Source organism: Siniperca chuatsi, linkage group LG5, assembly GCF_020085105.1.
Source record: "Siniperca chuatsi isolate FFG_IHB_CAS linkage group LG5, ASM2008510v1, whole genome shotgun sequence".
NCBI classification, from domain to species: Eukaryota; Metazoa; Chordata; class Actinopteri; order Centrarchiformes; family Sinipercidae; genus Siniperca; species Siniperca chuatsi.
Genome location: NC_058046.1, coordinates 26,681,175 through 26,704,537, shown reverse-complemented (window position 1 = coordinate 26,704,537; position 23,363 = coordinate 26,681,175). Strand labels below are relative to the sequence as shown.

The following is a 23,363-nucleotide window of genomic DNA, read 5'->3' as shown; positions in this document are numbered from 1 at the left end:
GTTTCTTTGTCAGTTCGTCTTTGTCTCTATGTCAAGAGTCCTGGCATTTGTTTCCTGTGTGTTCTTTTGGATTGATTCTCTGTTTCTCTTGCACCTTGCCTGTGGATTTTGGATTCTGTTTGTTGCTTGCTCCCTTTGTTAGACTGTTTCCCTGGTTTTGATCACTGCCTGGCTGATATCCATGTAAGCCTTTTTTGTTCATCATTAAATAATTGAACTGTACCAGCCTGTTTTCCCCTGCTACCCTGCTTGACGCCTTATAACAAAATGTGTAACTGACATAAGCATACTGTCATTCCTGTGTTAAATTTTGCAATACATTGCATTTAGCTGATAATCTTACAAAAGAACAAGCTACAATGAACCTTACAGGGCAAAAAGACAAACGTCTTAGTCAACCAAAAGTGCTAAGGAATTTTGCAGCATGGTTAGTATATTATAGCATAATTAAGTCAAATGAAGGTTGACTTGATTTAAACTTTGTCATACTCCCTTTTCAGGTTTGATCAATTAAGTAATTAAAAGTGCCTTGTGACATGATGGCAACTACAAGTCTTTTTGTCTGTGTTTCATGTTTTTATATCCCGGTGGGGACCTTAACCTGAATGCACACTAACTCATGGGGACTTGTGTCACCGTGGGGACAAAAATTGAGGTCCCCACAGGTAGAGACAGCTTTTTGAGGGTTAAGACTTGGTTTTAGGGTTCAAGTTACAATTAGGTTAAGGTTAGGGTTAGGGTAAGGGTTATGGTTAGGCATTTAGTTGTGATGGTTAAGGTTAGGGTACGGGGCTAGGGAAGACATTATGTCAATGACTGTGAACTAGTGAAACAAACGTGTGTGTGTGTGTGTGTGTGTATGTACTTGCTATGTCTATCTTTCTGAGGACCACTTTGAGTTTGAGACCTTGAGAGTGAGGACATTTTTGGAGACTTGGTTTAAGGTTCAGGTTAAAATCAAGATTTTTTTATGTTAGGGTAAGGATTGGGGTTAGGCATTTAGTTGTGATGGTTAAGTTTAGGGTAAGGGGATAGGGAATGCGTTATGTCAATGGGGGGTCTATATGTGTGTCTATATGTGTGTGTGTGCTGAAGTTGATCAATATATACATTGATCAACTGACAGACAACAGTATTTGGTGTTTTCCACCCACCTGGTTTCTGCCATTCACACTATACAGGTGGTTTAACATTGATATTGATGTTGATGTTAATCATTTTCTCACATTGACTGTGATGTATATATTATATTTCTGTTCGAGGGGGGTATTCCAGAAAGGAGGCTGGGACACAAATCAGAGATAAAAGGATCTGGGCAATCGAAACCTGAGCATGTCAGAATCAAATGGGCACAACTGTAAAACCACAGTGACATTTACAGCAACAGTAGTAGCACATATTAAACACACAGATTGAAGAATAATATTGTCTATACAAAATGTAAATTTAAAAAAAGCAAAAAAGTATAGCCAAAAACTAAACTGAACTGAATATTTAGTTTAATATTATTGTTCAGCAGTGTGGATTTGATTGAAAAGATCAAAACATAATGGTTATTTCAGTTTCAGTTGACATCAGCCATCATGGGTTTGAAGACCATTTGGAACTTGATTTGTGTGTGTATGTGTATACGTCTTTGCTTACCTGCTCTTACATCTTGTCTTGCCTGTAATCAACTGCTACATACTCTCTTAGCATCTTCCATAGAGCTGCAACGATTAATAATTAGTTGTCAACTATTCAATTAATCAACTATTTTGATAGCCGATTAAATGGTTTGAGTAATTATTTAAGAAAAAAAAGTCAAACTTCTCTGATTCTTTAAATGTGAATATTTTCTGGTTTCTTTACTCCTCTGTGACAGTAAACTGAATATCTTTGGGTTGTGGACAAAACATTTTATTTGAGTGATTTATCCATTTAGAAATGTTTAACTGCTACACTACTTAAAAGTGAGGAGCAGGACCCTAAATCAAACACATGAACTTGACAGATGTATGTCCAGTAGATGGCGTGCTAATACTAGATATTGTGTGCTACAATATTATCCTCACATGTGTGACTGTAGATAAGACTTTAGATTACAGCTCTATGTGTATTTCATTTGAAGAATGTTATGTTGTAAAGTTTGACACCACAGTATTTGTTGGAATCAAAATGTCTGTAATTTTAACAATTATTCCGTAAAGTCGATATGACCTTCAGGTCATAACAATGTAGATCTGCATAAGTGCTACCATGACCTTGTGCAAAGCCCAGTATTTTCAGATATGGTCTGAATTGCTTTATTGTCAAATCTTACCATATACTAAATCTGTATAGGATCTTGTGAGCCTAAATATATTTTAAGGTAGGCCTATTTCTTGTCAGGGAACTCGACTTTTCTGCATTTTAGCGCAAATAAGTATTATGTTCCCTGCTATTATGCAACTAAAGAGGATGTAATAATTGCATCCCCTAGAAAAAAGTTATTTTAATCATTTACGTTCTTTTACTAACATTTCGGTGCTTTCTATCACTTACTGTACATTGAATAACATGCACCGGAGACGTTGTAATCCAGCTATACAAAACGTTTGCTGTCTAGCTGATAAATTTGGGTTTTTCGAAGTACTTTCATTGTAAATATAAAAACAACGTTTTCACAATGTTTCATTCAGTTAAGCCAAACATTCATTTTACAGCGTTTGTTTCTCCAATTGAATAGACAAGCATCCTTTTTCGTTTCGTAATTTTTTTTTCTTACGTCACATGACTGAATCGTGTCCTGACGTCATCACCCTTCACGGAAGTCAGCGCTGGTGATGGTGGCGGCCTCGTCAGCCTAGCAGCAGGAAGAGGATGTTTGCTTACAGTGAAATAATAATATCACCTGATTATAAGCCTTTATAACAGCATAAACCGCCGTTAAGTTTTTCTGCTGAGCCTGCTGGGATTTAGACAGCGCATTCCCTCTCCTGGAGCCGGCCTCCGTGAGTCTGAAGCAGAGCGCTGGATAAAATGTCCCTGTTCCAGTCGGCACTGGATTTCCTAGCCGGGCCCGGCTCGTCCGGAGCGACCAGCCGGGACCAGAATGATTTCGTCGGACAAGTTGTTGAGCTAGGTGACATGAAGCTGAGGATCAAGAGGGTGATCGCGGAAGGTGAGGTGGTGTACCACTACGAGAAATATTGATAACGTCTTGCGCGAAAAGGCATGCTAGCTAGCTGAATTAGCTAACAGGCAAGCATTAGTGACATATATCTAGTCGTAGTCATTGACAATAGCGTTTGCAACTGCAGAGCTGTGAGTCACCACGTAAACAGCAGTTGATAATTTGGTTTCGTGTGTGTTTAACAAGCAGTAAATCAATTACCAGGTTGTGATGTGTGAAGGTGATGCATAACGTAAGACAACTTTAACTTTCAGCTTGCCTAGTACGTTCCAGTCTATTCTCATTGAGCTCTAAGTCACGGCGAGATACGCACAGCTGCATTTTACATGCCAACATCAACTCCCAACCCATAGTTAGCTACATACCTTAAACCTTAGCATCTTCCTTGGCAGCAAGACATGTTTAACTTAAGAGAAAGATCATAATAAAGGGGGCAGGAAGGCATGCCGTGGTAGAATGAATATATCAGTGGTGATGGAAATGTTGTTACCAAAGCTCCTACTTGACAGGACTCCTTTTTAATGTTAATTACACAAACATACAAATCAAAGCATCTGCAGAGCTTTTCAGGATTCTGTCTTGTGACATAAAGGAAGAGACTGGTTGAGTGCCAGTGCCCCTTCCTCCCTGATCCCTCCTTTTGTGTGCTATTGGCTAGGGCTGCAAAAGAAACACATGGGCAACAAAAGATGAAATGTGTTGATGAAACCGCTTTAAATTTCTGATTTGGTCCTTGGAAGCTCAGCATCAGGAAAAGTGTGCTTTTGTCTACATGGCATGTAGGAAGTTGAATTAGTTTGCCAGTTCATTGCCATCTCAAATCAAATAGGATTTTTGATAATTGTTTCTGAAATTTAGTTTTATTTTGCAAGCTATAGATGTATTATGTACATGTATAAGACTCATATTAACCACAAAAAATACCATTTGGCTGAGTCCCTTCATCATATGCTGCAAAATTCTAAGGAAATGCTATTTCAGTTTATAATAATATGTCTGAAGTTGAATCTGAATTACCAGCCTGTATTTGTTTGTAAGCAACAGTACAGTACACATGTAAACCCTCAGATCAGGTTTCTTCTCTGTGGCAGTGAACAGGGATTCTTGCTCATTGCAAAGTGGCAAGACAATCTTGTTACAACTCATCCATGGTGTCGCTTCAGTGGTTCAGCAAGCAAACTTGCTCCACCTTTTATGTAATTCATTATGAAATTCCTACAACACAAACCAGCAAAATAATAGAAAATAATAAATATTAGGAAGAAAAATAACTAATTGTAGCTAAATCTTATTTATTTATGATTTTTAACAATTCTAAGACAAAGTTGGACATTGTTGCACTCATTTTAGATTAGTCCTTACAGCTAACTGATGGCTTCTCAGTTAATGTACTTGGTGCAAAAACTGTGACAAAAACCAGATTGAAAAAGCTGGCAAGTCTCTCTGCTCTTAGTGTCAGCTAGTAATGTGTGCCTTCATTCCACTTTACTTGGAGAATGATGACTAATTCTAACAGATTGTTTCATCACCTTAAGTGCAAGGAACAGAAGCAGTCTTTTCTTTGTAATTCAAACCGCTACCATGTCTGCTTTTCGCAACTCTGACTCATTCTGAGGTATTCAGCCCCAACTGCATTCTGAATTTATGTGAAGAAAACAAAGCCTTCTTTTAGATATAGTTATGCATATGTTAGAAAAACCATTACAGCAGATTGAAATTGCAATGCTATTAAACAGAGAAATGCTCATAATTGAGAAGCTGGCACCATTTAATGGTTTACATTTTTGCTTGATAAATGACAAACAATTAATGGATTATTAAAATTGTTGTTGCTTAACTTTCTGTAGATATATTATCAGCTAGGCATAATTGTTTCAGCTCAAGTCTAATTCCATTCTGAGCAACAGTATAACCTAAGTGTTGTGATTGCACATCCTCAGCCATGGTAGTTGGTTGAAGAGAGGTTAAAGGACACACACAAGACTTACAATCAAAGCAGATGGTAAAAGTCAAGATCATTTTACTCTAAACCTTTGCCCTTTTCAAACTCCCATCCTGCTGTTTGAAAGGTGTCTTTGTTGCAGTTTCCTCACCAAGATCTTTGCTGACAGAATACAATGGATGGCTGTAACCAGATGGTTCAATTTTTTTAGGGCCATGACTAGTTTGTCTGTCTACTGTACTAGCAACTTGGGCAGATAGGCAATGATCATTCAACAGTTGTTCCACTTCAAAGAATCTGTTTGGGTAGCCACATAATGCTGTTGGGTAAATTTAGGAAACCACTCTGCTGTGTTGCTGATGAAAGAAAAAGTCAAGTGCAGGTTATCATCGTAGTAGTATTGAGCTCAGTTTCACAACCACATACTCTCTCCTTATGTCAGTGAGGCAGAGATTAATATCTAAACAGGTTTTTAGGAACCATGACACCTGGCTGGCCTTTCCTTTCTTTTGGCTTTTATGCCCTCTTCTGAGCAGGTGAAACACTAGACAAGAGAGGTCTCTTCAGAGCTTGAGCGGATTGTACCCTAGCAAGATTTGATACGTTTGGGTGTGATGGAGTAGGATTTTTACCCCTATTTTCAGTATTTTTCTTGGAATGGATTGGTAACTGGAGCAAAGGAAATGTGGAGCCTTTCAGTTTTCAGTCCCTCCCTTTGCCAGCACAAAACAGAGGAAGACATGTGATCCCCGCAGGGACGGGTGTGCATTCTCAAAGCAAAGTCACTGGCATTGCACGTAAATGTTGCTGTAATGGGCAATAAATGTCCTACTGGTTCGATAGCTGGCTGTTGCGCTTTGTGCTAAGTGTTTGTAGTAAGATAAAGTATGCTGTTAAGTGTGGGGCATGGGCTCATAAATGTAATAAAACCTGTGTTCTGTCATGCTAAAGACATGTAGTTTGTGACCATCAGGTTGCTGGTTTGAATCCAAGACAAAGTTAAAAAAATCAGGACTGGCATAGTAATAGCCACTGTACACGCTTGGGTAATCTTCCCTTTGTAAATAAAGCTTTAAAGATTAGAATCTTGAGTGTGCTCATTCAGGTTTTCAGAAAGAGAAGCGAGGCTGGTAGTTGATTTACTCATCGCTATGGTAACCGCCCCCTGGCCTTGTTTGGACTATGGCTTGCTAAATACAATTTCTTGTGAGCACAGACACACACACACACACTTGATGGAAAAAGTTGGGAAACCAAAGGTTCTCGTCCACTAGCCACAGTGGCTTTTAAATCTCAAAATGAAAACTTGAGCTATCAAAATTAATTAATATAGATGTGCTTATGTATAAAAATTAGTTATGATTATGTATTTATACTTATTGTTATAATATATAATTGAATTTTGCAGCACTGTACAGACAGTGAACTAAACTATGACCAATTAGTGGTTGACCGATATGGGTTTTTCAATGGCCGATGGCGATATTTAGAGAGCAGGATGGCCGATGGCAGATATATAATGCCAATGTAAATATTAAAATAGAAAAAATACAAGGTCAGTATTTGGGTTAAAAAAAAAGAAAAGTCATGTATAATTCTATTATTCCATGCAATATTTAAATGCCAAAGATTGGCCCGATTAATCGGTCGACTACTACGACCAATGGCCCGTTTTAAGTGACTTGGCTCTCAGTAGTACTGATTTGTAAAATTGTAATTAGAGTGGTGTGGTGCCGTTCTATAAAAATGTATGTCCAATTGAGAATAGTCTGTCCAGCTGTATGTTTGTCTGCGAAAGACTGGAGAACGTCCTACCAGGCAAAGCTCATTCTCCTTCCTCCCTAATAGCTGTCTGATTATTACTGCAGCATTACCCACATTATCACCAGTTCAGGTTTCAGCCACACCTTCAGTGAAAAGGTGTATATTCAGTGGGGGTTAAGCAGTGGCCCAAAGGTTAGAGAAGTGAGCTCATGGACAAGGTTGCTTGTGTTGTGTTGTTCTTGAGCAAGGCACTTAAGCTCCAGTTTCTCAAATGTGGCTGCTCAGTGGCCAGCAGATAAGACTGTGGTTATACTTGGCAGCTTCCAGGTTCAAATGTTTATGGGTGTGTGAAGCAGGGCGTTGCTGGTGGTTTTAGTGCTCTCTGTATTCATAAGGTGAAACTAAATGAATTCAGTATCCTGTGGAATGGAATGGGAGGTATGGTGTGGTGGTTGTATTTCCACCTTTAAAATGGAAAGCCTACCCCAAAATTGGATGTGTTCCCTTTATTTCTGGCCCCTTTGTCGTTTTTGTTTTAATAGCTGCCCTAGGTTATGTCACAGAGCAGTGACGTATACATAACATTTCAAGTGTGAATGTTTTTGTTTCCGTACTCAGAACCACACAGTTATCACTTTAACACATTAAAGTACAACAGTCATAGCAGAACAAATCAGACATAGAAATTTGACATTAATTCACAGTAGCTACCTTAGACCATATTACCCAATTTCTGCAATACATTGAACATCTGAGATAGATGATTATGTATCATTTTAAGAGCTCAAGAGTGTATGTACTATTCGTGTAGAAGAAATGAAGAGTAAACAATGTAAATGACATCCTGGTTGCTCTCTCTTATTTCTCAGGTGGATTTGCATTTGTGTATGAAGCCCAGGACATGAGCAGTGGTAAAGACTATGCCCTCAAGGTAAGATAAAGGTGTACCCACTGAAAAAAGTCTACATGTTACTGCTTGTTACATGTCGAGCCACATTTTGGCCATACCACTCAATATTGCACATTCATTCATTAATTCACTCATTTGTTAATAGGCATGGCAATGTCTATACATGATGCACTGAATCAGGAACATTAGCTGTGCATGCATTGAATGTGCATTGTGCTATCTACTAATTATGAAGCTGTTAAAAAAATGTAATGTACTAATGTGGGCAGCTGCTTGTTGACCATATTGCTCAGGAAACATTCCTTGAGAACGACAAGGCTCAAAGAATTATGGCACAGGTTTGATTATGTGGAGAACATCGGCTCCATACTATATAATTGTAGTGTTAAGATGCCGTGTGTTGTTGTGTTTAAAAGTTCAGCAGATTAACTTCCTATACTATATTTAATGCAGGACAAATAAATGATAATTGCACAAGGCAGAAAAGGGTCAAGCGTGCGGCTACACAATAGCTGTATTGATGAAATGGAAATGGTTGCGGAAAAACATTAATGTGCTAAATATTGGCCATGTTTGGATTGTGCTTGCTTGCGAACATCCATTTTAGGGTTCTCTCTGGGTCTAGATCCAGACTGAATTGTGAAATTGTGAAAGTGGCCATTGAACGTGTAAGCCACCATAATCAGCAGGAGCAGTTAATGTGATAATCTCTTATTCTGTTTTACTTGGCATAGAAATCAGTTTTCTCATGCTCAGTGCAAACTACTGTATAGGCAGCTTATTGAGGGAATATGACAGTGAAGTCCTCTTGGGTATGTCTCATATAAAGATGAGGTGTCACCTGATCACAGAATAGCAACAAACTAATGGTCTGTGTGTTTGCTTTTGTTTCAGAGGCTGCTGTCTAATGAGGAAGAGAAGAACAAGGAAATCATACAGGAAGTCTGCTTCATGGTATCCTTTATCATTTCCAGATCATCATGAAAAGACCTTTGTTTTTTTCTTAAGATCAGAGCATTTCTGTTTTAGCACATAGCAACGGGCGACATGTGACAAAGGCAAGTTGAACTCTAATCTAAAGATTGTGGAATGCACCTCCAGCATAGTATACTGTTATTAACTAGATCACTTGTAGTTTATTGGCAACACCACACAATGCCAAAATGCGCAATACAGCACCTAATATATATTTACAGTGCTTAACTTTATAATAGCATTGTGGTTTTACAAACACAGACTGCTATGTATTATGTGGTTCTATCCTTAAAAGCTTGTCATATGTGAATCTTTTCTAAACCACTCCGGTGTGTTTCTTGTTTGAGAGGAAGTGATGAGCAGGACAGAAAGTTAATTATTCTGAAGGGGTTTCATTCACATATTTGTTATTCAGTGGTTGGAGGAGGAATAAGATCAAATCACAGAAGCATCCATTGTATTTCAATGTCTCTGTGGAGGTTTTTTTTTTTTTATGGAGTTACAGTTTTTATCAATGAGATAACTGAGTCAGTGGAGGGAACTAACAAACCTTGGCCAGCAGTTAAAAATGCTGGGACATCTCTTGTACATTTGGACAATAGTTGTTTCATACTGTGTCGCACATTGTGGAGGCACAGGCTATTTGTAAATGAAGCACTGTGTTCCTAGTTCCATTGCAACATTGTGTTTTAGAACTAATGCCTTGAAGGCTGATGAGGCAGAAAAATAAAGACTAAAGTCTTCTATCACCCAACCATAATCTCTTCCTGCTTTCACTGTTTGACCAGCAAGATACAGTTTTAGAACAGAATTGCTCCTTTGAGGCTTGCTTGGCTATGCATCAGTGGCAGAGTAGATCAATTTATATTGTTGGAGATTTCTGCTCAAGTCAGTGGCCACAATGAAAACCTCCAAAGTGGTTGGTAGATTCGAAAAGCCACAGGTAAATCCTACCAACATTGTCACCAGAGGACGATTAGTGATTTCTGTTTGAAATTCTGAAGTTGCTGACCTGAGACCAGGCTTGACACCACAGTAGTGGTTATACTGAATGTTCCTTGACCTGCTTGTTCTATAGAAAAAGCTGTCAGGTCATCCCAACATGGTTCAGTTCTGCTCTGCTGCCTCCATCAGCAAGGAGGAGTCAGACACCGGACAGGCGGAGTTCCTGATCCTCACTGAGTTGTGTAAAGGTAAATACACACATTCCTACACACAGAGACACTTTTTCTAACTATTTTTACTTCTACTTCTTTCTGTGTTTACTTCTTTATTACTGAATCGGTACTTACTCATTCATCAAACTAAACTTAACTGAACTTAACTGAAAGGCACTCGTGATGAAATGGTTTCCCGTCTGCAGCCTTTCTACTTCTTCTTCTGACTGTTCATTCACAACAGACTTTGTTTTCATTCAGTAGTTTTTTTTTCAGCTTTGTAAGCAAACAACTCCTTACTTCCCCTTTAAAATTATGTATCAACACTATTTAAACATTTATTTGATGTGTGTGAAGCACCATTATTTAATTAACTATTTTATTGCATGATACAAGACTTTTATCTGCAGTCTCAAATTCATCAGACTTACAATCAACAGACAAAAAAATATCTGGGTAGTGGCAGGTGTTATTTTTACTTTGTATCTCTTCTGCCTCAGGTCAGCTGGTGGACTTTATAAAGCGGGTAGAGCAGAGGGCTCCCATGTCATGTGACACGGTGCTGAAAATCTTCTACCAGACGTGCCGCGGCGTGCAGCACATGCACAAACAGAAGCCTCCAATCATACACAGAGACCTCAAGGTTAGTCAGTCTTTGGTAGATGGATGAGTCAATGATGTATCACAGAGCTGTTGAATGATAAAGTATCCATAATATGCAGTAACCCAGAATGAATACATGAAATGGAACCCATCAATATGACTACACTTTGTATTGTATAAATAAGATACTGCAATTGATAGTACTTCAAATTATGGGCTATTATGATTACTAATAGGTACTTAAATGTGTATTTATTGACATGCTAACTCACTGCTTACTTGATGTGTTGCAGATTGAGAACCTCTTGATTAGTAACCAGGGCACCATCAAGCTGTGTGACTTTGGCAGTGCCACCACAGTGTCACATTACCCCGACTACAGCTGGTCGGCACAGAAGAGGTCCATGGTGGAGGATGAGGTATGCACACACATGCACGCACTTGAACATCAGTTGACCTCAACAGGGCCCTCCTTATACAATACATTGTCTGAAAGTCTTAAAACATTTTTTTCTTATTGCCAATAATCTTGAAATAATCTATATAATACAGTTTTTACATACAGAGACTCAAAATATGAATTCTAAACAAAGATTTGTAACTGAATCCATATTCACATTACATAAGCATTTTATCTGAGGCACTAATGGTTTTAATTTGGTGAAGTAAATAACACAAAACACAGCCAGTTTTCTTTGAATGCATATAATATCCTCTAATTTTACTATGAAAGTCAATTCTTCAATTGAGAGGTGGAAAAACACATTCAGAAGTTACAGTGGATCAGTGGCAATACTGTCGTCATGGTGTTGGACAGGAACCAGAAACCTTTGATTGAATTAACAGCAAGAGGTCCAGGAAGCAGTGATCAAGTTAATTATATTTATACCATAACCACACAGACACACACTCACACAAAGATGCTTTGTCACAGATGACCTCAGTATGCAGGACCCCAGAGATCCTGGTTTCTGAATGTAATAAACTGCGTGTCCATCGGGCACCTGTTTTCAGTCTAGTAGAACAAAAGAGATGCTTGAGGGAAGAGCTTTTTATGATGAAAAATCCGAGGTGGATGGCTTTTTAATTTAGATTTGATGTTTAGCTCTCCGTGTGGGGGCACATAAGTGTCCTTTTCATGAAAAACAGAAAAACGAAGTTTTTTCCCAAGGTTGTCGAAGCATTTTCTTGATTTTTATAAACTTTTCTCAGTGAAAATGATGGCTTAGATGAACATCAGTTAGAGCCAAGATTTACCAACATCTGACTATAGCTGGATACTTGGCTTTGGTTTTATCTACTGTTTAGTTTGTTTTTTCTTTTTTCGTTTGTGTGTAGATCACAAGGAACACCACTCCAGCCTACCGAACGCCCGAGATGATCGATCTCTACTCCAACTTCCCCATCAATGATAAACAGGACATCTGGGTCAGAGCTTTTACCTTTTTATTTTCTACCCTCCAATGTCACAGCTAAACCAGGACTGATCATCAGAGTTTACCGTTGCTACAGCCGAGCTGGCCATCATGGTAGTCTATAGAAGAGAGATTCTGTATGAAGCCAAGATGATCAGAGATTTAAACATCACTTGTTTCTGATCGGTAGATGTTAGGAGTGTTAAAAACATGAGGCTTTAGCTGTGTTGTTAAAATGTCAGATGGCATTGCTTATAGTCAGATTCACAGTTGTATAATGGTCCTTTTTTATGTTATGTTATTTATGTTAAATTATGTTTTATTTTTAGGTCTGGTAAAATACTGTATGTTTTCAGGTCCTACATAATAGTGACAGTGACTTGTCACACAAGACACACACAACAGAAACACAAAGGGAGAGAGCCTGTTGAAACTAATTATTTAGTACAGACATTAATTAGTCCTTTCTCTGTTAGTTGTTTGGACACAACAGGTTGTCTTCTGCCAGCGTTTTGTGTCAATGTCTTTTGTTGTGACTGTTTCATGAGAAAGGTGGCTTGAGAGTTTATTGTTGCCTTTATTATTTCCACTCTCCCGTGCAGGCCCTAGGGTGCATCCTCTACCTGTTGTGTTTTAAGCAGCACCCATTCGAGGAGGGGGCCAAGCTGCAAATCGTGAACGGAAAATACTCCATCCCTCAGAACGATGTGAAGTACACTGTGTATCACGACCTCATACGTACGAACCTTTGTTCTGTGTCTGCTAGTTTCTGACTGTCTGTCCGTTTATCCATCATCCCTCTATTTCCCTCCATTCTTCTTGTCTGCAAGTCACAGTTGTCACCACAGGTCAAATTTACTGTCACCTTTACCAGCAAGAAAAGTGGTTAAGATTAAGATAATGACCAGTTGTTACTAATTAATCATACATATCCTTGATTTCCATAACTTGGTAAATAGTAGTACTCTGGTCTTGTTCATGATTTGCTTCCTTTATGAGTCTCCATGTTTTTGTCCTCCTCCTGATCATTACCTCTACCTCTTCAGATTTTTAACATTTCCTTCTTTTTCCACTGCACCCACTCTCCTCCTCCTCCTCCTCCTCCTCCTCCTCTTCCTCCTGCTGTCCAGGTTCCATGTTGAAGGTGAACCCAGAGGAGCGTCTGTCTATTACAGAGTTGGTCAACCAGCTCCAGGAGATAGCAGCAGCACGCAACGTCAACCCCAAGTCTCCCATTACAGAGGTAGGTGTATGGCAAATGCTATGGCACTAGGTTTAAGAAGTGATACTACAGTAAAACTTCGCCAACTTCTCCTATGCTGTCTGTAGCACATAGACATTTACCGTGCTATGCCGCTGTTCTGTTGCTGTTTTTGTTGATATTTTTCAAGCCCTTATCTTGAAGAGAAAGTCATTGGTTTCTTGACTGAGGTTAAAACAAACCGTGGATTTTCAGAAATTATCGCCATTGAAATGGAGCAAAATTATGGCTGTGGCTGATAAATTAGTCTGTTCTCCCAGCCAGGAGACAAGGGAAAATGCAATTGAAGGTGTCTCCCGCCATGAAGACCTTATTTCTCCTTCGTTATAAAAATGGATTTGAGAGCAATAAGTAATTAATCGTTTTGTATTAAAGGGCTTATGGCTCATGAGTTTGTCTGATCTCTGTCTAAAGTGGCTTCTGCTTCAGGTATCAGTTTTGAGTAGGTGACAACTTTCGCGTTTTGGAGTAAACAAGTTGACAGGCTGAGACACAGGCACATCCTCAGTGTCTGCCAGCCTGTGAAGAGGCTATTGACAGGCCCGAACAAACGGCTTCTTCCGCTATGTGTGTAAACGTGTATGCACACTTGTGCGCTCTCAAATTGCTAATGTGGTTACACTTTTTCAGGCTCATATACAACCAGCACACACGCACATGTGCACAAGCACACACACACGCGCACACACACACACAGCGGCAGGCTCAAAGGAGTCTGTATTCTCTTTCCCAGGCTCCTCTCTTCCCAGCTGGCATGGTCCTAATGGGTCCAAAGAGACAGAGACATAGAGATGAAAATGGGTGAAACTGAAATTAAAAACAAGCATGAAGTGATACCAACACTTCAGTGGTAAAGCAGTATTTTCAGTGGCATTGTGACTGTAAAGGCAGAAAACATTTTTTTTTTTTTTTTCATCTACCACCCACAGTTGCTAATTCAGCACAATCACATTTAAGATTTTAGCTCAGGTTTTGGAATAGAAAAGCATTTTACCCTGCATGGTGGCAGGCCATGACCAACTAAGCAGCCACAGCCTCTTATGATTCTTACCACAAATCCACAAATCCTGGTACTTATCACCAAATCCTCACCCACAGTTGTGTTTTATAGAATGTAAAGCTGATTTCAATGTCAAAAATCTCCAGGTTTACAGTTATTCTGATATATAGATGAGCCAGTGTATGTATCCTTCTGTCTTATTCTAAGATTATGCCATTGCTCAGAACAAATTAGTAAATTGAAGCACACTGAGTTTCCCATCCAGTTTCTTACAAAACTGAATCCTGGTAAGGCTGGTAAATGTGTGCAGAGTGAAGGCAGATTTGGTGATCGCTGATCTGATTAGGGTTAAGAACGGGTTTCCCTGCTGGACATAAGGAGAGTATAATCCTCCTTCTCCTCCTCCTCTCTCTGCTGCTTCTCAGCACAGACATATGGAGAGGCAGACTGTGAGATGGATCAGAGAGGAGGGAGAGGAGAAAACTTGTGAAGGAAGAGAGCAGAGATGGAAGTGAAATACTGACATGGAAATACGGTAGACATCCCGGTGGGGAAGCGAGACGCAGAGGCTGTCTGGTTGCCTTAACGCAGACCCAGACACTCTAGTTCTCATCTGAAAATTATTTTATCTAGCACGTCTGACACAAACAATTTTTTTGAATCTACTTTTTGAAATTCTTTTGAACTGGTGATTTTATATTTAGGGACAAAAACCTGTCGCTTATCTCATAGATTGATGCTCTTTTTCTGTTCCTCTATTTGTGCCCTATTTTTATTCCTTACTGGGATGTAATTTGGTATTTTTAAATGTTTTTTTAAGATGACATTTTTTTGCATTTCTAAGGAAGACCTTTTGTTTTTCTGATGATTTTCTTCACTCTCTCTGTTAACCTCTTTTCTGTTGCTGCTCCTCGTTCATATCTGTTTTTAAGTTTTTTGTAAACTTAGTTCTCATTTTGTTGACTTATCTGTTACAATGTTGAGTGCGTACTACTGTTGGCGTCCAGTGTATGACGGCTATGAATGTCTGCAGCTGCTGGAGCAGAACGGAGGTTTTGGCAACAACGGGGCCCAGCCGCCCATGCAGATCCACAACGTCCCCAACAATGCAGGTAAAAGTTTGTTTGGATGACAGTATTATGCTCTCTGTGGGTTTGAGACAGTGTTTGTTAGAGAGTTTTCAGGTTTGTGTATGGTTTTTTTTATAGTGTTTCTTTGTTTCAGAGTGTTACAGAGTAGTAGTGTTGTGCCATTCTGTCAATGTCCTGTTTCTAGAAGTGAAATTTAACAATTCATTGATTTGCTAAAGGATAACCTGTAACCCCATAAGGGACGCCTAGCATAATAGCTACATGTTATTACTTACAAGACACTTAATTTCACTAAACTGCTCTTTTTTATAACCCCTAATTTCTATTCAGCCAGGAACACATGTTCTCACACACACACACACACACACACACACACACTAGGGCTGTCAACGAATATTCTAAATTAAATTTTTGATTGTGAGAAAAAAAGCAGCACTACCGCTGCTGTCTGCCTCGGCAGTTCTCGTGCACTGCGCTGAATGCACTGCATGACGGACAGGACGCACACATTGTCACTTTCGTGGATTGATAATGAAATGTAGGTCAAGCTGAAACGAGCGAATAATTCAACAACAACCATGTGGTAACGATGGCAGAGAGTTCACAACCCAACTCAGCCGCAGAGAGAGTCATTTGGTTATTGCCACCTTGGAGATACACCTGTGTTTAAAAAAGAACGCACGTTCAATTAAAATTGGTGCCATTTGCTATATATATATCCCCTCGAAAAGACAAACCCATTTGTTTGTTTATTTATTTTTATTTTTTGTAAAACAGTCAGTAGCAGTCTAATAAAAATAAAATGATATGCTTGTTCTACATGAACTATAAAAATTATAAATAAACTATAAAAAAAACAATTCAATTAAATGAATAATTTCTTATTTTCCTTGGTATTTTTGTCATATACAAATATGCAATGATGATTGCTAGGTAATATGTATGTTGATGTTGTCCAATGTCAAGTCTCTCATGTGACGAGACGATACGATATACAGAAGCTAGTTTAGGCGCTATTCATGGTTCTGATAGTTTTCTTTTTGACCTCTCTACTTTCCCAATACAATAGCCTAAGTAACTCATTCAACTGTAAAATCTGGTAAAACATATAAAGGCCTAATGGTGTGTGTGCTTCATAACTAGTAACTAGCGTGCACTGGGGCCCGTCGTAACTGCCTTACGCCACTGGACTGAACGATTGAATTGTGGAGAATCTAACCGATCTAACGATGTGTAGCACGTCCATATTAACAAAAGTTTAGACATTTATATTTGTATGGGCGATCTAAGCCGCTTAGAACTAGCTCAAGCGAGCAACCCGGTGGCTTTAAGAGGTTTTATACATCCAAAGAAGTTCTATAAAAGCCAGACCCGGCGTCTGATTGAGGTTCGGATTTTGGTCAGTAGACGGCAAAATTGTGGAACCTCGTGATAAAGTTGTATGTAAGCTACAGTTAGCCTACCATTCCAGCACTAGCAATCCGATGGGACATCTCGAAAATATGTACCCAAATGAGCATGGCCTGATGTCAGGAACTCCAACCAAACCTTATTTGTTTATTTTGTAATGTGTATGTATGTAGAGCTTTTAAAAGACACATTTATGTTGAAACAAATATACCTAAAAGTAGTTATGTCTCTGGTTTTATTGGTTTGCCATCTTATGGACATAATGCTCAAAAATAGATATTCGAATAGTTCGAACCTATGTGTTTTTTTTTTTTTAAGAACGAATAATCGAAACTTCATTTTTGGCCAATTTTGACAGCACTAACACACACACACACACACACACACACACACACACACATATCCACACCACCCATATCACTTATTGACACACATGGCAATAAGTAATCTGGTTAGTTCACCTGTGACCACCATGCTGACACATAATGTAACTCATGACCAACAGTCAGTAGGTCAGGTTTTTTTTTTTGTTTTGTTTTTTACCCCATTGGTCCAGATTCTCATATGTGTTAGAAATTATTGTGAGAGCCTTTGCATGGTGATTTAACAATAAATTTCCCAACATGATGAGATATCTTACTCTCTGATCTCATTTCCCAGTCATTTTGAAATGGTTATAGAGCAGGATTTTTTTGTTCAAAATGGTTTCCACTCACTGCTTCAGTGTCGAAGCACAATATTCTAGTCACTCTGTAACCCACTAACTTTGATTTTAATGTCACTGTCTATGATGGCTGGTATTCTCAGTTTATAAGATGTTTTTAGTATTAATATGTAGCAGAATATAAAAAGAGCAACACTGCCAAAATGGGTGTTTTTGAAAACAAACTAAACAGCCACAGACCACATATTGGCATTTGGCACGATGACTGTTGGTGATTTCACACCTTGCAGTATGTCTGAAGCAGACTGAAGCAAAATACACAAGCTCTAGAATTAGCTCATTCTTCTGTTTTTTAAAGAGATTTGAATTTTGATTATTAAGAGCATGAGCTGACAGTACTTGGTGAGAAAATCATATTTCTGTTGTTACCTTTTCTCTAAATGAGCATAATAAGCTCATCATTTTCCCATCTATACACACACTCATGTAGGCTGTGTACTGTCCATTAAGAAGATTTCTGCACTGCCAGTCATCCATCTGTCGAAAGGCAGAATATGTTTGCTCTTTCCTTTTGAGGTGTGGCTCCAGTCCTCCTGTCAATTCACCATCAGACCTGTGCAATAAATGATGTTGAGTGAATCTGAGTCATCTGCCTGTTGTTGTATCTCAACATCAGACAGCTCCACCACAGCCTAAAGCAACACATTTTATCCAAACAATCTCCTTTGACCCTATTTGATGAACCACTTCTTAATGTCATTAAGTGTTTGTGGGTGTGGTAATGTTTATCATGAGTGTCATGTACATTGCAGCTAAGAGGGAATGTGCCACTTTTGATACTTCATACTCACATCTACAGTTGTAGAACATGTATTTCACTTTTCAACAACTTTTCTTTCATTTATTGTAGCTTGGTAAACAGATATTTTCTAATGCGTCTAGGTCTGTTCATTAGATAATAATTTGAAAATGCAAATATTACAATTCTTGCAGGCTGTTTCATGCAAAGATTGCATGAATATTTTTGTTGCCATTGTGAATCCAATGTTAGTGTTTAAGCTATGACAAAGTCTGCAAATGTACTTAGTATTCTCTCTTTTTCCCCGCTATGCCTATAGGCATATATGATCCTGATCAGTCGGGCAGTGGCCTCTTGGATATATTAAGGGGAGGAACAGAGCGCTTCCTGACCAACATAAAGGACACTTCCTCTAAGGTCATCCAGTCAGTAGCCAAGTAAGATGCTCCAACCTTGTTACCATGATTATCGTTGTTGTATTTCTTCATATTGCATTTTCAGTCATGCACTTTTCAGTTAATCTTTATTGTCACAGATCACTGTTTGTGCTTTATTCATATAACCTGACAGTCAATGTTTTTCTCACTTGGCATAACATGGACATGTTTTTCTGAATTTATCTCATGATTCCCATTATGTTTATGTTTGTTAACCTATGGAGTTGGCTGAACATTCAGATAAACTTTTCACATTTTGCACTAGCGACTGTAACTTCACATATACCAACGTATTACTTATTTAACCTAGTCAAGTCCACCACCATGTTTGGTAATCATTTATTGCAGTTTTGATGATCTGCTAACTGTAGAATTTTAAGTTTACTGTACTGAAAGTATGCAGTGGTCCTGTAAAGAATTTTTAATTCAGGCATCCACCAAATGGCATAACAGTTTTCTAAACAATACTGTCAATTGTCAGTCACCATGTTTTATCACAGTTGCATCAACCTGAAGTAAATATAGATGATTGTGCAAATTGTCTATGTAAGCATTCATACTCATACCTACCCTGGCCCCAGATTTACCTTTTTTTTTTTAAAGGAACATTTTGCTGCTTGGCTATCTGAAATGTGGTTCTCCACTCTGATGGCAGACTTTGCAGTTATGAATCTCCCAGGAGAAGACAAACCTTATTTCAGGTTATATCTCTTGTAGTTCCTTCATTAACCACTGGCATAAGAATAAGTCAGCGGATGGTGAGTGAGTAATCTAGTCTGCTACATTTGGCTGCAGCAATCAGTGATGCTGCAGAAATCACTGACAATGACTATTGATAAAACGGTGTAGTCCCTCATTCGTCCAGGAGTGTTCCATCGTAGAAAAGGTTTCAATTGTAGTCATCTGGACACTGTTTTCAGAATCAAGACGTTTCAGTGTCCAGATGACTACGATTGAAACCTTTTCTACAATGACAGTTGACGTTATAGACAGGCGGCTTCTGGTTATTTTCAACCTTTTTTATACATATCAGTCACAAAGTGTTCCTTTAACAGCCACACTATCCATATCCGTTAAAGTTTGATGTTTCATTTGGTTATTCTATCATCGTTTTGTTCCATTTGTATGGTCGTTTTGTTTATTTTTGTTGTTTCTTTTCTCTGTCCCAATCCCTCATGGTCCCACTATGTGTCCATCACCTAGCAACCCAAGGTAAATATGGGTCGGTGAAGTGCGTCAACTCATGCGTTGCTCTGTGTGCTCCTGTAGTGTGTGTTTGATTTAGAGAAAGGAAAACCCTACTGAGCCTTTTGCTGTGCTGTGAACATCATCACAGCTTGCTGATCCTAACATCACACATTCAATAATTCACTTGAATGAATGCAGAGCGTGATGTGAATGGACAGAGTAGTATCATTTTAAGAGTGAATGGAAAGGTCAAATAATTAGAAAATGACATCAGAGAATGACAAAACAAGTTAAACATATTCTCCATGCATGGTACAGGAAATTATTCAGTAACAAGTTAAAAATTAAAATCAAACATTAAAATTACAGCTGATGGTCAATGATGGCCTTTTTTTAAAAGGTGCATTATAGCACCTGCATCAGACAAGCATTTAAAAGTTAAATATCAGAAAGCAGTGCCAATGCAACATCTCTCGAAGTTTTGTTAAAATTGAAGTAGTCTGTTAAAAATGTTGACCTTAATTTAGCTGCCCTTGTACCAATCATATAATTTGTATGCATAATTTGGATGTATGTATAATTTGTAAGGACAGAAGTGTTTCAGAACTTTTAGCTGTCTAAAGCAGACAGTCGCATACATAGCTTATATTAGTGGTTCCCAACCTTTTTTGTCGGATGTACTCCACCAGCCCTGTCAGATAAACCCTTCCTCAATACCACCATTTAAGCCAACTATTTCAACCATTCCGTTGCTTTTAGGTAACTATTACAACTGTTTATCCATACTTAGTTATCTATTTCAATCATTTATTCATCACTTTTAACTGTTTTAACGTCTCTGCTCCTCTGCGGCTTTTCATGCACTCGCAAAACATGCTTTTGTTTTGTTTTTTTAATTAAATTTTTTTTCAAACTAGCTGAGCTACAATCTTTCCACATACCCCCAAGCAACTTCAGAAGTACCCCCCTGGGTTGGGAATCACTGGCCTATATGAATGAATGACTGATTGAATGAATGAATGAATGGCAGTTAAAAGATTTTAATATGGCTCCACTGCTTACTAAACCACCATTGTCATCAGTGTCAGTGTCATCAGTATAGATAGATTAATTTCTTTGCTTGGCCTCAATTTGTTTGTGTTTACAAAATTTTAGTATTCAGTGGGAAACATATTGCTTTGTTTTTGCTGTTGTCATTGTTCCAATATGATTTCTTTTGCTGTAAAATCCAATGTAGCCTACTTTCTACATAATTTAACTGCCAATAATACTTAACACCAAGGAGCTATTGGCAGTAATTATCCTGTTGAGCGTATTCCCATGCAACAACAAGCATCTGCCAGATGCAAGACTCAGAGGAAAGATAAACTGAGGATTTATTTAGTCTAATTTGTACATTTGTGGGACAGCCTTCATCAAAATTGGTTGAAATTCTGTATTGTGTGGTAGCCCTGGCAGAGATGCCCATTCAGGCATTGATTAGGGACCTCTCCATCCTGCAAAATTATGGTTTCAAAACTAGAGTCATATATTAGTATATCGTAATACAAAGCTTTTCTTGTTTCTGAACCAGTGTGCGTTACCAGACCTGTATTTGTGCAGTCTCCCAGACTTTAGTTATGCTGTTTTATTTCCTTTTTTATATCTTGTAGAGATTTGTGTTTTTTTCCTCCCTACTATGTTGTTTTATATTCTTATGTATGCAGATAAAGGGGAATATGCCATATTAGTTTTACTTGACTTATCTGCTGCTTTGACACCGTTGATCATGCCATTTTAATTGATAGATTACTGAACTAGGTTGGTATCTCTTGTACTGCACTCAAATGGTTCTCTTCATACTTGTCTGACAGACACAAGTGTTCACATTAACAATTATATGTCTTCTTTTGCTCCTCTCTTATGTGGGGTCCCACAAGGGTCGATCCTTGGACCTATTCTGGTTTCATTGTATATGCTACCTCTGGGCCATCTGCTTAACTCCTCCAGTGGTATCTCTTACCATTGCTATGCCACTGACATGCAGCTTTAGTTCTCGGGTTGAACCTAATAACTTCAATAACCTTACCACCCTTCATGACTGCCTAGATTCTGTTACAAACTGAATGTCTCAAAATTTCCTCCATCTCAATTCTGACAAAACTGAGGTCCTTGTGAGCAGCCCTGATTGTTTTACTAAGGAGGTCAGTCACTATATTGGCCCCCTCGCTAGCAACATCAGGTCTGTCTCCAAGAATCTTTGTATTCTTTTTATCCAACATTTGAACACTGAATCAGTTTCAAAATTTTACTAATCACGTACAAGGCCTTGCATGACCTGGCCCCCGCATATACTGTATAGCGGAGTTGTTGAGCCCGTATTCCAGCTCTCGCCCACTCCGATCATCTGATCAGGGCCTTTTAGGTTAGGTTAGCCTTTTTTATAAACACTCTTGTATGCTTTAATCTTTGTCTATATTTATCATGCATATGCATGTGTATGTGTGTATGGATGTATGTACGTTTGTATGTATGTATACTTGTATTTGTATGTGTGTATTTTATCCTATATGTGAAGCACTTTGTAACTGTGTGTTTTAAAAAGTGATATATAAATAAAATTATTATATTATTGTATACCAGCTCCTTTTATAATTGCACTTGTAATTTCTCTTACAGCTACGCCAAAGGGGACCTGGATATTTCATACATCACATCTAGAATAGCAGGTAGGCATAGTACCCTCCATAAAACTTACTTTGACGTTACTGCATAATTTTTTTTGTTGTTGTATTTTATATTACTTTATGAAAATTATGTCAGGGGTAATTGCGTTTAGACATGGCTTGAGTGAAAGTGATGTGACATATCTTACTTACTGTACTAACTACATTTCGAGAAAGAGATAAACCTTTGATGTAATGGTTACACGTTTCTCTGTATTTGTGTGTGTGTGTGTAGTCATGTCCTTCCCAGCAGAGGGGGTGGAGTCAGCGATAAAGAACAACATTGAGGACGTTCGCCTGTTCCTGGATTCACGTCATGCTGGCCACTATGCTGTCTACAACCTCTCCAAACGATCATACAGGCCTTCTCGATTCCACAACAGGGTACGAAGTGTGTGTGTGTGTGTTTGCATGTGTGTGTACGTGCACCTTTTTAGTGGGTGGATTTGTGTCAGAGTGGGACATTACCAAACTCCCCTTTCTCAATGTGGGTAAGTCATTGCTATGAGTGGATAGTTTAACTCTCAACAGTGTCAGTACTGCTTTTCTCTATTTGTCACTGTAATACATACATTTATTATTGCCACAGTATTTGCTATTATTAAAGTAGGGTTATAATTTGTGTGCAGCTATACAATATTCTTGTTGCATTCTGTGTGTTTGTAGGTTTCAGAGTGTAACTGGCAGGTGCGCCGTGCCCCCAACCTCCGCAGTCTCTACAGTGTGTGTAAGAACATGCATCTATGGCTCAAACAAGACCAGAGGAACATCTGTATAGTACACTGTCTGGTAAGTAACCTCTCGCCACCTACTAGATGACTAAGTTGACTGATGACTTAGTCCTTCATGCGTGGTCAGATGGGGTGAGGGGGCTAAGTTGAAGTCAAG

General features: G+C 38.6%; 1 protein-coding gene across 2 annotated transcripts in view; it reads left to right on the top strand.

Annotated features, from left to right (window-relative positions):
• The first annotated feature begins 2,783 nt into the window (after positions 1–2,783).
• Positions 2,784–23,363, top strand: part of gak (cyclin G associated kinase) — a 34,364-nt gene continuing 13,784 nt past the window's right edge. Inside the window, exons 1-15 of one of the 2 annotated variants that reach the window (XM_044195288.1) lie at positions 2,784–3,142; positions 7,730–7,791; positions 8,665–8,724; positions 9,824–9,938; positions 10,403–10,545; positions 10,799–10,924; positions 11,844–11,933; positions 12,523–12,658; positions 13,051–13,163; positions 15,215–15,293; positions 18,465–18,582; positions 19,786–19,794; positions 22,429–22,478; positions 22,711–22,859; positions 23,142–23,264. In XM_044195288.1, the coding sequence (XP_044051223.1) occupies positions 3,001–3,142; positions 7,730–7,791; positions 8,665–8,724; positions 9,824–9,938; positions 10,403–10,545; positions 10,799–10,924; positions 11,844–11,933; positions 12,523–12,658; positions 13,051–13,163; positions 15,215–15,293; positions 18,465–18,582; positions 19,786–19,794; positions 22,429–22,478; positions 22,711–22,859; positions 23,142–23,264 (1,515 nt within the window). In that variant the 5' untranslated portion in view covers positions 2,784–3,000. The remainder of the gene's footprint in view (positions 3,143–7,729; positions 7,792–8,664; positions 8,725–9,823; positions 9,939–10,402; positions 10,546–10,798; positions 10,925–11,843; positions 11,934–12,522; positions 12,659–13,050; positions 13,164–15,214; positions 15,294–18,464; positions 18,583–19,785; positions 19,795–22,428; positions 22,479–22,710; positions 22,860–23,141; positions 23,265–23,363) is intronic. The other variant, XM_044195289.1, reaches the window with a different exon arrangement.